This window comes from Solanum tuberosum, unplaced genomic scaffold (genome assembly GCF_000226075.1).
Source record: "Solanum tuberosum cultivar DM 1-3 516 R44 unplaced genomic scaffold, SolTub_3.0 scf00330, whole genome shotgun sequence".
Lineage (NCBI taxonomy): Eukaryota > Viridiplantae > Streptophyta > Magnoliopsida > Solanales > Solanaceae > Solanum > Solanum tuberosum.
Window position 1 is genome coordinate 652,846 of NW_006239256.1, and position 13,527 is coordinate 666,372.

General features: G+C 32.8%; 1 protein-coding gene across 1 annotated transcript; it reads right to left on the reverse strand.

Moving 5' to 3' along the window:
* Positions 1 to 1,127: 1,127 nt before the first annotated feature.
* On the reverse strand, positions 1,128 to 7,326 carry LOC102605578 (inactive leucine-rich repeat receptor-like serine/threonine-protein kinase At1g60630). The gene is made up of 2 exons (XM_006360806.2): positions 4,674 to 7,326; positions 1,128 to 2,084 (listed from the first exon to the last, which is right to left on the reverse strand). Exons 1-2 carry the CDS (start codon positions 6,076 to 6,078, stop codon positions 1,426 to 1,428), a joined length of 2,064 nt encoding a protein of 687 aa, XP_006360868.1. The 5' UTR covers positions 6,079 to 7,326; the 3' UTR covers positions 1,128 to 1,425.
* Positions 7,327 to 13,527: the final 6,201 nt, after the last annotated feature.

The following is a 13,527-nucleotide window of genomic DNA, read 5'->3' on the forward strand; positions in this document are numbered from 1 at the left end:
GAAACACGTGGAATATAATAACATCAATATTCAATTGAATTATTTGTTGTCTTATTTCCACGTGTTACTCGTTCACTGGAGCTAAAATCATATGAACACAAATAATATTTAATTTAATTACTAATCTAATCTCAGTGATTAAAAAACTACATAAGACAGCACACCAGGCATGACTTAGCATTAATGTGAATGTAGTATATAAGCAAAGTCAACGTTCAAACCCTTGTTTGTCCATAATATAAGTTGAATAAATTTGAAAAGTTGATCGGTTAAGAACTTACTGTTTAAAAGATGATGGTGCAAAAGTTGCGTGGACATACGAGGAGAGGAGTGATTAGATTAGGAATGAAGACATACGAGACAAGGGTAAGAGTGACTTAAATGGTCACCAAGACGAGGAAGCGAGTCGAGATGATTGGAGAATGTGAAGAGGTCCTAGTGAGGAGGTGAGAGAGGTTGGTGATGGTAGGTTCGAGGAGGGGTAGAGGTAGGTTGAAGAAGAATTGGGGAGAAGTGATTAGACAAAATATGATGCATCTTCAACTCAATCGGGACATAATCCTAAATAAGAGGATCCGAAGATTGTGAATCAGGGTAGAAGGATAATAGTTAATCGAGCATGTCTCGCTATCCTGCGGGGTGGGCTTAGGATAGTTTGACGCCTCATATATACTTGTTTCTCCCTTAGTACCAACAATAATAGCAATATGAATAAGATTTGCATATACTTTATCCTCTACGGATCTCACCTTGTTAGACTACACTGAATATGTTGTTGTTAGACTCAATTAGATGGTAGTAATCAAAAGATGCATTGAATTTGAAGCTCTTGACACTCCAATTGAGAAATTTGCGACGACCAGTGTTTTGAAACTCGACGGATAATTAATTCATCTCTTTATTCTTTTCCACTTAAATATCATATTGCTTGCTTACTTCTAAAGCAAATCAGACTAACGACAGTAGAAAAAGACTTTTTATTACGTTATCCGAAATGTAATGCCCCAAGTCAAGAAAGTAGCAATCATATTTTTGTCTAGGGCAAGGTTTGAATGGTTGTCGTACTCCTAATCCACACATCACGTGATACACTCTTACCACTAGAATAAGAAACTATGTTAAAGAAGTGTTGGAACCTCAATTACAATTACATCTCTCACAAAACACAATGACAACTTTTGAATCAGGAATGTATCATCAACTAGTGAATGTCAATCCAAGTGGTATAAAAGCAAATCTCCTACATACAAACAACTAAACCTAGAAAAACAAGAAAAGTAGAAAGCCCTTGAGACTTTACAAGAACTGAATCAACAAATCTCTGAGAACTCAGATACATCGATGATGCTTAACTTACGAAGTAACTTCTGCCTTCCAAAAGAATCAAGACACGTTATTCGGGGCCTCCATAAGTATAGTACAAACTCATATGCTCAAATGTTCATCTCTTGGCAAGCTTTGGACAGTATCTGACCATCTTCCTGGTGAATGGTCACTGCTATTGGAGGACCCTTGAGCTTCTGCTCTAGCATCCCGGATCATCCTCAAAACATCCTTCATTGTGGGTCGATTCTCGGGTACAAGTGAAACACAAGCCATAGCTACGTTTAAGAGAGCACCGAGTTTCTCTTCCGAGGCTTCATTACTAGAAACAGGTTCATCACCTGATTCAGTTTCTTCTTCTCGAACAGATTTCACCCACCTCGGTATGTCTGATCCGTGTTCTTGAACAAGATCTTGAAATGGAGTCTTTCCCGTGAGGAGCTCCAATAGGAGGACACCAAAGCTATAGACATCGGCCTGATGGGTAAGTGGCCTTCGAATGTCACGACACTCAGGAGCTCTATAGAAGAGGGAAGAAGCACCTGATTCCTCAGGAGAATCTAGATTCCTAAATGGCATGAGGCCATAATCTGTAAGACACGACTCAAAGTCGGCCCCCAAGAGTACATTTGATGATTTCAAGTTTCCATGAGTCAGACCAGGGTTCTGATGGATATGAAGCAATCCAGTAGCCACATCCTCTGCAATTTTGAGACAGGAAGTCCAGTGAAGAGGCTTTGAACCACTATTAGCCCTTGTCCCTGAAAAAGTTAGCAAATTGTAAAAATATAGCTTAGTTATCATCTGGAATATTTTTTGAATAACAAAACATATTGGTTGTCCAGATACATGAAAATAAGAGAGTCCCGGCTAACTTTGAATATGTTCTCTTCAAATATTCGATTGGCACCCCCATGTATTAAACATCAGATGTGGTCTTACAATGACTAGTAACAAGATAAGACCACATGAAAGGTAACACACTATTTGAGGTGGTACTTGCATACGGCGTATACAATTGCTAGACGCATAAATCACCTTCCATCCGAACTGCTTTGAATTTTTTTTCCTCGAACCGAGGGTCTATTGTAACCACCTCTTTACCCCACTTTGTGTGATTACACCGAGTATGTTGTTGTTGTTGCATAGCACCTTCCACGTTGTCCTTATTCCAAAAATAAACTTCGGTGTGCCTTTTGCTCTGTGATTCCGCCATAGGTGATTTAGTGCCTGAAATGGTCTAATGGCCTAACAAAGCAACTCATTTTCAATGCCTTTCACTGCATCACCACAACTTTACTTGGAAGAAAAGACTAGCATCTAGACTACCTTATTCTTGATTATTACCCAATTTGCTATACTTACATGTAGGGATCTCGGAGTTCAACATGTCGGTTGACAATAGTTTTATATGATATTGAACTTTTTTGTTCTTGTCAATGGTGTATTGCATTCTAGTTTCCCTAAATAGAAGAAAAGTAAATATCATATTGAACACACTCTGGAATACAACGTAGGTGCAACTTCAGTTTACTAGGAACAAATCAAATTTAGAACATCTCAAACTATATCACAAGATATAATGTGGAGAGAACAAGAGATGTTGAGCAGATGTTAAAAGCTAAATAGTACAGACAATTATGAAACTTTATAAATAGCAATGGAACTTCTAATCGCTAGTGACTAGTGTCAGAAAAATTCTGTTTTTCTGCGTACACACCACCCTCCCCAGACCGTAGTTGTGGGACTACACTAGGTACGTTGTTGTTGTTGTTCTTTTTGAATCAGAAGGAAAATGTTGATTTTTCCAGGTATCTTTGGAAGCTCACTGGTCAATTTAACGATTAACACCTTACCAGAGAAGTACTGAAATCAGCACAAGGCAAAGAAGCTCTTACGTATGCAAATTTGAGCAATATGCAGGGTCTTTCTAATTTCAAAGTATCATGCCTTATCTCCATATATGGTGGACAACTTTTTTGGCTCTATGCAATAAATGATAAGGCCAAAATATGCGAGTGTAGCGGTGACATCATTGTTTTGATTCCTAATTTGAGTTTCCTCCTCCCAGAGGGCCATCTTTTTCACAATCCAACAACAACAAAGTGAAATCCCACAAGTGGGATCTAGAGAGGGTAGAGTATACGCGACCTTACCTCGTTGAGATAGAAAGGTTGTTTCCGAAGGATCCTAGGCTCTTGTGCAGCTAAACAAAGTAGTTATGAAAGGGAAAATGACATTGAAGAAATATGGCAAATAATAAGGAAAGCACAAAGCATTCATAAAAGGAACAGTAACAACAACAAAATAATGCAAAAACACACTAAACATCTTTTTTCACAATTCATTTGAACGAAATATCATCCTTTGTAAGATTCCAAAAGGCCAATATATAACTATACTCCCCTTTTGTTCCTTATCTTCTTTTCGTATAGCATCCGTAGTCGTAGAGAACAAGATGAGAAGAGTTTACTTATTTGATTATTCATTTTTTTTAACTTAATTATTTAAACAATATTTTTCTATAATCTTCACATCAGTATACCAAAGCAAGTTTGGAACTTCCTTTACAAATTTACATATTTGTCCTACTTGGCCAGCTATCTCAATTCTTTGTTGGCTCCTACAAGCTTCCTTTGTTGGCCCTCTCTTCCCCACCATCACCAAACAGAACCCACAGGAGAGACCAGAAAGTGATACACTACCAAACCAATTATATGGAAATTATTCAAAAATAACAAAAAAACAAAATAAGAAGGGACAGAATACTGAAGAAGATAAAGAAACATATTAAAAAGTATAAACAATTCAAGGAAAATGTGCAAAGTACACAAATATAAACACAAAAAAATAGGAAAATAAAGTGACACTAAAGTCCTCCAATGCTCCACCACAAAACAGCCAAGCATAAAGAGGTAACAAATTTGAATTCAAAATAAGAAAATGACTCATGTCAATAAAGGAGCCGAATCTTCGAGAGATTGAGTTATAAACTAGTGATCTCATGAAAAAGAATTTGTCCCCACTTGGTATTTGCACAAAACTAAACTAGTTTAACCTCAAGAGAGGATAAACTATTCGATAACTAATTTAGTAAAAAAACACATGTAATGCATCTATTGAATCGATGCATATACTAGACGTAAATAAGTTACCTCACCCTTATCTTATTCCACCTTATACCACTCAAGTGCAAGTTCACTCCGCCAAATCTATCCCTTTTTAACTTCCTTTCACTATTCATGAGTTCAACTATACCTGTTTTTTCCTCCTTCACGAGAGTTCAGTACACAAAAACGGATAAAAGCAAAATATACTATAAATAAATAAATGAATGACGGAATACATACCATGAACGAGGGAGAAGAGGCTGCCATTAGGGAAATAATCATAAACGAGCAAACGTTCTTCCTTAGCTTGAAAATATGCTCGGAGTGGGACCAAGTTAGGATGTCTTAGCCTACCAATAATCTCCACATGCCTCCGGAATTCCTCTAACCTCGGAAACCTCGAATCCCTCAACCGCTTCACCGTCACAATGTAGCCGGATTCCATCACGGCTTTATATGTACTTCCTATTATACCCCTCCCTAATGTCTCGGCTGATGCTTTCAACAAATCCTCTAAGGTGTAATTCATTTGTTGATCACCTGGTCCACAAAACACCAATGTCCCTAGTCCTCCACTTCCTTGATCCCATGAAAATGCCCCTTCTTTTCCACCATTATTACCATCCCTGCCACCACCACCACCACTGCCATTGCCACCGCGACTAGTCCCCTCTTCTTCCCCTCCCCCTCCCCCGCCTCCACCGGCTTCAACTCCTTTACTCTTTCCATCTTGAGTTTTTCTTCTTCGTTTTCGAACACATGCTATAAAAATCGCCATCAAAACACAGAGGATCAAGATTCCAGCGACCACTGGGACAATGATGATGATAAGCTTTTTGCTTTTTTTATGATGAGATACATCTTCTGGAATGATGGGATACGATGGACTAGTTGAAGGACAGTTATTATGCAGTTGTACTCCGCACAATTTGACATTTCCGGCGAAAGATGATTCATTGAACCGAGATAACGCCGGAGTATTCGGGATTTCACCAGAAAGTTGATTCTTTGACACATTAAAGAACCTTAAACTGAGCTGATTCAACGGTGGGATTTCTCCGGTGAAGTGATTGTCTTCTAGATAAAGAACATACAACCGGGATAGATTTGTTAAGGCCGGAGGAATGTCACCGGAGAGTTTGTTTCCGGCGAGAACCACAACTTTGATACGGTGGAGGAGGGTAATGGTAGCCGGAAACTCACCGGAAAAGTTGTTGTTGTTGAGGAAAAGGGATTTCAGATTGGAAAGTTCGGCAAGGTTTGGGATTTGGCCGGAAATGGAGTTTTCTTTGAGGCTTAAAACTCGTAATTGATCTAGTTGATTGAGAGCATTTTGGTCCAATAAACCACTCAAATTGAGATTTTCAACAACAAGCTTAGTAACTCTACCTTTCATGCATTCTTTAACACCTTGCCATTGGCAAAAATCAGTTCCTTTTTTCCAATCAAGAAAATTTGAGGGGTCTATTGTGGATTTCAATGCTAAAAGAGCTTCAGCATCATCTGATCTTACAAGTGGGAAAACTATGGAAAATATTGAGAAAATGAAAAACAAGAATTTGTGACTAGAACAGTACCTTAAGAACAAAACTGGGTTCTTGATTTCCATTGAAATTGACATTTCCATTGTTGAATGATTGAGCATTAAGTTGTTCAATTCTAGAGGAAAAAGGGGTTTTTGATTTTCATTGAACTTGACAATTTTTGAGCACTGAAATGCTCAATACAGAGCTAAAAATGGAGTCTTGACACTAAAATACTCAACTTACAGAGATAAAAATGGAGTCTTGACTCTAAAGGGATCTACTGCAGAGCTAAAAATGGAGTCTTAACACTAAAGGGATCTAATGCAGAGCTAAAAATGGAGTCTTGAGACTAAAGGGGTCTCTGCAAAAATGGATTCTTGATTTGGTTGGGTGTCACCATGGATGAATGGGAAGCAAGAAAGTCCAAAGTGCAGAGTTAAAAATGGAGTTTTGAGACTAAAGGGGTCTGCAAAAATGGATTCTTGATTTGGTTGGGTGTCACCATTGATGAATGGGAAACTAGAAAGTTCAAAATGCAGAGCTAAAAATGGAGTCTTGATTTGGTTGGGTGTCACCAAACTACAAAGTTTAATATGCAGAATTAAAAATGGAGTCTTGCCACTAAAGGGATCTACTAGAAACCTAGAAAAAAAATGGATTCTTGATTTGGTTGGGGTGTCACCATTGATGAATGGAAACAAGAAAGTTCATTAAAAATGAAGTTTTTTTTTTTTTTTGGATTTTCATATGACAAAAGTAGAGTATTTTCTTATTTGATGATTAAATCTTGAAATGTAAAAGATCCAAAAGACATTTTCCTTTCTGTCTATAAAAGTTTTAACAAGATCACTATCAACACAAGAATCTTCAGATCTACCAATTAGTGTCATTATCATCAATTGACAAACAAAAACTTTGACCACAAAACTATAAAATCAACAACTCCAAAACAAACTCAATTTATTGAACTTCCTCATCACCATCACTACCCTTTTTTTCACTCTTTACTACTACTTTCACTTTTCATAAAACCCCAAAACCCAAAAAAATTACAAAAAAAATACCATATAATAAAATAAAGAAATTCAAAACTTGGGGTTTTGGTTTCTTGAATTATTTTTCCCTACACTTCACATGACAGACCTCAGAGATTGCAGAGACACCCAAAAATGCTTCTAAAAACAATGATTTGTGTGTCTAATAAAATACACTTTTTTTTTTGCTGAATTTTAAAAAGAAAAACACATTGGATAACTAAAAACATTTACTTGGTGACATTGGATCCAATACCCACCACCAACCAAACAATTCTAAAAACAAAAACAAAATTTTTATTTATTTTTTCTATTTTTCTTGAAATTTGGTCTGCAAAACCATGATATGTTAACATTGTCAGCAGTCTTTTATAAAGAGGGGAAAAAGTGTTTTTTTTTATTTTAATTTTTTAGTGAGATAAAATTGGGGTCTCTCTCAAGAAATAGGTGAAAAAATTGAAGGCTATGGTAGATTGTAATTAATGCATTCATGTTTGTGATAGATATACATGGACAGTTTATTTGTTCACAAAAAAGTTTCTCTTTTTATTTTTTTGACATTGACCTTACTTGTAACGTTTTTAGGTTAGTTATAATGTCAAAATATTCGTTTTCAGCTTATTGAGGATATAATTATAAAAATACAAAAATAGGTCGTGAAATATAAAAGAAGGTTAGTAATTGAGTGTGGTCTAGTTTTCTACATATTGTTTTCTTTACTGTAAATTGTGATTATGGTATTATTTGTTATTGTTATTGTTCCTTCATTAATGTATTTTTTGATATATTTTATTTAAGTCGAAGGTTTATTGAAAACATTCGCTTTATCTTCACGAGGTAGACTTCACTTGTGGAATCATAATAGATATGTTATTGTTGTTGTTGATAGAAATGACTTATAACTAACAAATATAAATAATTCTAATCGAGTGGTCAAATGTGTATTTTCTCTTAAAGTTATAGTCATGTTTATAAGAGATCATGAATATAAGATTTTAAGTTTATGAGTTTTGAATTATAATAATTTTATTTACAAAATTATTGATAGATTATTATATTATTAACTACATTGATGGTGTTACTCGAGGATCTTTTAAAAATAACCTCTTTATTTCTATGAAGTAAGAACAAGATCGCATATAGTTTATCTTTCCTAGAAGAGAAAAGACATAAAGTCACCACTGAAGTTATTTCGAATTTTCAAAAAGACACTTTAACTTTATTGGTGTCCTATTACCCCACGAAACAATCTAAATCCACAATAAATATACCCTTTTGACTAATTTTAACACCACTCGTGTTGTCACGAAATTTGAGCGCGTGAAGGACTGCTCATACAACTTTAGACCTACGTAAAATTGTCATTTGGCACTCCCAATTTGACTTATTTTGAAAAAATATAAAACCCATGTATTAAAACTTTTTTAAGCTTTTATTAGAAATAGTTTTTTAATTTTCAAATCTTTTTTTCTCATCTTCCCTACCATCATTAGCTTACTCATATTTCTTGGGCATCTATGTCTTCCTTCATTTTTTTAAAAACTAATGTTATTCTGTTCATTCATATTCTATTTTTTTTTTTTGAAAAACAAATTTGTTTAGTGATTTTATTCCTCTTGCAAATCAGGTTTGGGATTTGGGAATAGTGAAACTATGAAAAACTCGATTTGGGAGTAAGAAGTTGGAGAAGGAGGTGATTTAAATGTCAGATTTTGACTTGGTGATATTTTAAGTATTTAGATTTTGATTATTTGACGATATTTATTTTCATAAATAAATTAATTGGTGGTAATTTGATAAATAATTAGTAATGCTGCCGGGAAATTTCGTCCTGCCACATCGGGTTTGGCGATTGTTCTTCGTGACGAAAGGAATGGCAGAAGCTAAGAACAGAGATTGAAGCGAAGAAGAAAGAGAAACATAAGAAAAAAAAAGGAAAAAGAAAAAGAAAAGCAAAGAAATCTAATAAAAAATAATTAAAAATTACTTTTAACACGTGTCAAGTGACTATTAGTACGTGACTTATAAATATTTTTGTATAAGTGGTACTGGGTGAAAAATGGGGTATACATACTATTGTGAAGTTGTTCAATGGGGTAATAGGACACCCGCAAAATTAAGGTGTCTTTTTGAAAATTCAAAACAACTTCAATGGTGATTTTATGTCTTTTCTCTTCCTAGAATTTGCTTATGAGATCACACAATAAATATGTTATCTAAGTAATTTTTTAATTATATTATAAATATAAGATATGAGACAAACTAACTGATTTTTACCAAATATGAATTTTCTATTACATCTCTTACTAAACTGGATTCGTTACTAAATATTTAGTATTTATGCACCATAACCTCACATTAATTAGAAGAATAAAGTTGAAAAAATATTGAAGACCATAATTACTATTAGACTTATATGGCAAGTATTTTAAGATAGAAATGATACATAAATACTTAAAACATAAAAGTAAATAGGATTTAGATCAAGAGATCTCATTAGTTAGAAAATAAATAATGTAACAAAAACATTATTGTGATATATAAGAAGATTCTAATTATAGTAAATATTTGCAGTATAATTCTTTTTTTTTGCTAATTCATATTCGCATTGGATAGATCTGTTAACGAAAACGTATTAGTTATATCAAATATAAATTATGAAATTAATTCATTAATGTATATTCACATTGGATAGGTCCGTTAAAGAAAACGAACTAGTTATATCAAATATGAATTATGAAATTAGTTGACTTAAAAAAATAAAATGAAAAAACATTTTAATATGACCTAACAATTTCATTTAATGCATGGTAATAATAATTCACTCCATTTATTTTTATTTCTTTTAAGAGACAAGCTAATGTTCCAAACACTATGACCATGCAAAACCAGCTGTCATTTAATAAATCAATACACTTTTATATACAGTTAGTTACTTTTAATTTTTATATTTATAAGTTATAATAAAAATAAGTTACACATGTTTATACATTGAGAAAAATAAACAATCTTAATTTCCAGTCACTTAAATTTAGAGATAATATTTTAATAATCAAAAACATACTGAGTCATAGTCGTCCTGGATATGCCATCATTTTAGTCAGAGAGCGCTTTATCCTCAATATGAAATATCCCGAAGCAAATTCAAATTTAATTAAACTCTAATATGGATATCAAACATCGAATAGAAAAAAAAAAGTAGTAACTGATAGCATTAATGAAATGTGTTTGTTTGTTGTGAAAAAAATAAAATGAACAAATTAGAAAAGTCATAGTAATTTCATTAAATGTAAAAATGTCAAGGAGCATATGGTATATAAACAGTATAATATAATAATTTAATTCCATTAATATACTTTATATGACAAACAGATGCTCCAACATTATGACCATGCAAAACCAGCTATGTCATTTAATAAATTATTAATACACACTCTATTAATAACTTTCTTATTATGATCGATGTTAAGAAAATAAATCTTCTTAATCACCGATAAGGATGGTAGTGGAGTGAAAAGTACTCTTTCATTCTTAAGCAGAGATTTCAGGTTCGAGTTTTCCCGGTATGGAGTGACCTTTGTTAGGGAGCACTTCACCACCCATATGGAACTTCCCAATACGAATTCGAATTTAATCAAACTCTAATATAGATATCAGACATCGAATGAGAAATAATAAGTAAAAAAGTACTCTTTATAGGAATATTTTTTTTGTTTCCACACTTATGTGAGGGCCCTAACTAATTTTTAACACACACTAGGTAAAAGTCTCATTTAAAAATGAACTGTTTCCTATCAAAAAAAAAATTATATTCTAAATTCGAATAAAAAATCTGATTTAATTAAGACGAAAGATTTTTCTATCCACTCCGCGTCTCCGCCACAACTCTTATCCGTTGTATGAAATTAATTGGCTTAACACTTGAAAAAAATGCCTTTTTCTCTTTTCATTGAAAAATAAAATGACCTAACAATTTTCATTTAATGTATACTAACGTAAAAAAGCATGGTATAATAATTCAATCACATTTACTTTGTATAACAAAAAAATGCTCCAAACATTTTACAATTTATGACCATACAAAACCAGCTATGTCATTTAATAAATTAATACATACTCTTTTTATTCAACTTTAATAAGAAGGTAGAGTGAATGATAAATTTATGTGGTCCAATATTTTTGCAGTATTTTTTCATTCATTAATTCATTCAGTTATATATATGATGCAAAAATAAAATAATATAGTAATTTAAAGCTGTAAAAAACATCAATTGTGAAACTGTCTTGGCATTAATTGAATTGAATTGGAAACTTTTCTTCAAAGTAACTAATTTGGTGATTTAATTGATTAGTAGTTATGACTAATACTTAAAAGAGTATTAAGTACGATAACATGATGTGTGATGGAATGGTTTTGGATATTTTTGCGCTTAATCAGAGGTCGGTCTTGATTTGAGTTTCTAAGAATGAAAAATCTTGTTGAAAGCACACTCATAGAAATGAATCCTGCAATACACGATTTCAGATTTAGTTTAACTCCAATCAAAATATCGAACATCGAATAAAAAAAATAAAAATAAAAAAAAATAATAGTAAGGACGTAATATATACTACTACTAACTACTAAGTAATAATTTGTAAATTTAGGATTTATTAGAAGACACGGAAAGGAAAAGGAAAAGTGAGAAAATGAAGTTAATTGATAGAGATAATTTAACAAACCTTCCATGAGATTTTGCCTAGATTTTGTTGGCACCTTTATATAGTTTCATGGTTTTCTTTTCACTATATTACAAGAAGTGTGTTATTTGGTTGGAACTATTACTAAATGTTTATTAAAACACACTTTAAATATCAGTTGTTCATTTTTAAAAACTGAATATAAAAAATGAACAATTGATAGTTGATGTGTGGTTCGATAAATCTTTGGTGATAGTTCAAGTATGAAATTAAAAAAACTGACATATTTTATCTTAATTCGAACTCCTACTTTATAAAATTACACCGGATATGTTGCACCTTCTTCGTTCTTTTTATTCCAAAAAAAAATAAATAACTTAAATGTTTATAAAATCTAAAAGGGTGTGAAACAAGCCTTGAAATTAATAAATGTGACTACTTTGACCAGCCAAGATTAAAGCCTCACTTAAATCGGGATTAAGTTTTCAACAAACATAACATACATTATAAGGTTCTATAGTTATAGTTTTGATAATTGCGCTCCATAGCAATTGCTCTGCTTGCTATGAAGGTTGTGGTTTGTATATTTTGCTTGCGAATATACAAATAGGGTAAGTATATACAAATTCTGTATTTATATATTTAGGAATTTTTCAGAACACCAAACAGGGTAAATTTATTATGAATTTTTTATAAATCGTATATAAATAGCTAGGGTAAGCATATACAAAATTCTGGATTTATAAAATCAAGAACTGAATTATACAAATTCAGGATTTATACAAATGAAGTGAATTATACAAATCAAGCGAATAGCAAGAATTGAAAAAACGATAATCACGAAGTACAATTTTTTAAAATTGTAACTATAGTACCTAATATAAGCTAAATGTTTGCTATTTTGCATAATTTTCTCAAACTAAGAAGGATGTAAAATATAATATTTAAAACTAAAACTTTTTTAATGATTATAAAATATAAAATATACCCACCTCCCACTATTTCCTCGGGGAAAAAGAAGAAGAAGAGATTCATATATTTTCTTAACAAGAAGCTTGTTTGATTGCAATCATTGATCGCTTGCTTGATCAGAAGGCCGGATGCAATTATACTTATTCTGTTCTCACTACTACTTACTATTACACAAGAGCTAGTATTGCTACTGGAGCTTATTATTTTTTAGTTTTCGCTACTACTTACTATTACCCAGAGCTAGTATTGCTACTGAAGCATATTAACTTTTATATTCTCGCTACTACTTACTATTACACAAGAGCTAGAATTGCTACCGGAGCTTATTAACTTTTATGTTCTCGCTACTACTTACAATTACACAGGAGCTGGTATTTCTACTGGAGCTTATTAACTTTTCTGTTCTCGCTACTACTTACTATTATACGAGAGCTAGAATTGCTACTGGAGCTTATTAACTTTTTTGTTCTTGCTACTACTTACTATTACACAGGAGCTAGTATTGCTACTGAATCTTATTAACTTTTCTTTTCTCGCTGCTACTTACTATTACACAGGAGCTAGCATTGCTACCGGAGCTTATTAACTTTTCTATTCTCGTTACTACTTACTATTATACATGAGCTAGTATTGCTACTGGAGCTTATTAACTTTTCTATTCTCGCTACTATTTACTATTACACAATAGCTACTATTGCTATGGGAGCTTATTAACTTTTATGTTCTCACAACTACTTACTATTGCACATGAGCTAGTATTGCTACGGGAGCATATAAACAGAGCAAGAAAAGTGAAGATACCATACTATTGAAGAATAGGGAAATAGGATCCTGCATCATAAGATGCTTTGATCCCAATTAAGGTAGGGTTTTCACTTTCAC

Excerpts from the sequence above, each read along its gene's own strand:
- LOC102605578 (XM_006360806.2), bottom strand. The coding sequence starts at position 6,078 with ATGCTCAATCATTCAACAATGGAAATGTCAATTTCAATGGAAATCAAG. Across the intron at positions 2,085-4,673 it reads CCTCTTCTCCCTCGTTCATG|GGACAAGGGCTAATAGTGGT; the intron begins GTATGTATTCCG and ends TAACTTTTTCAG.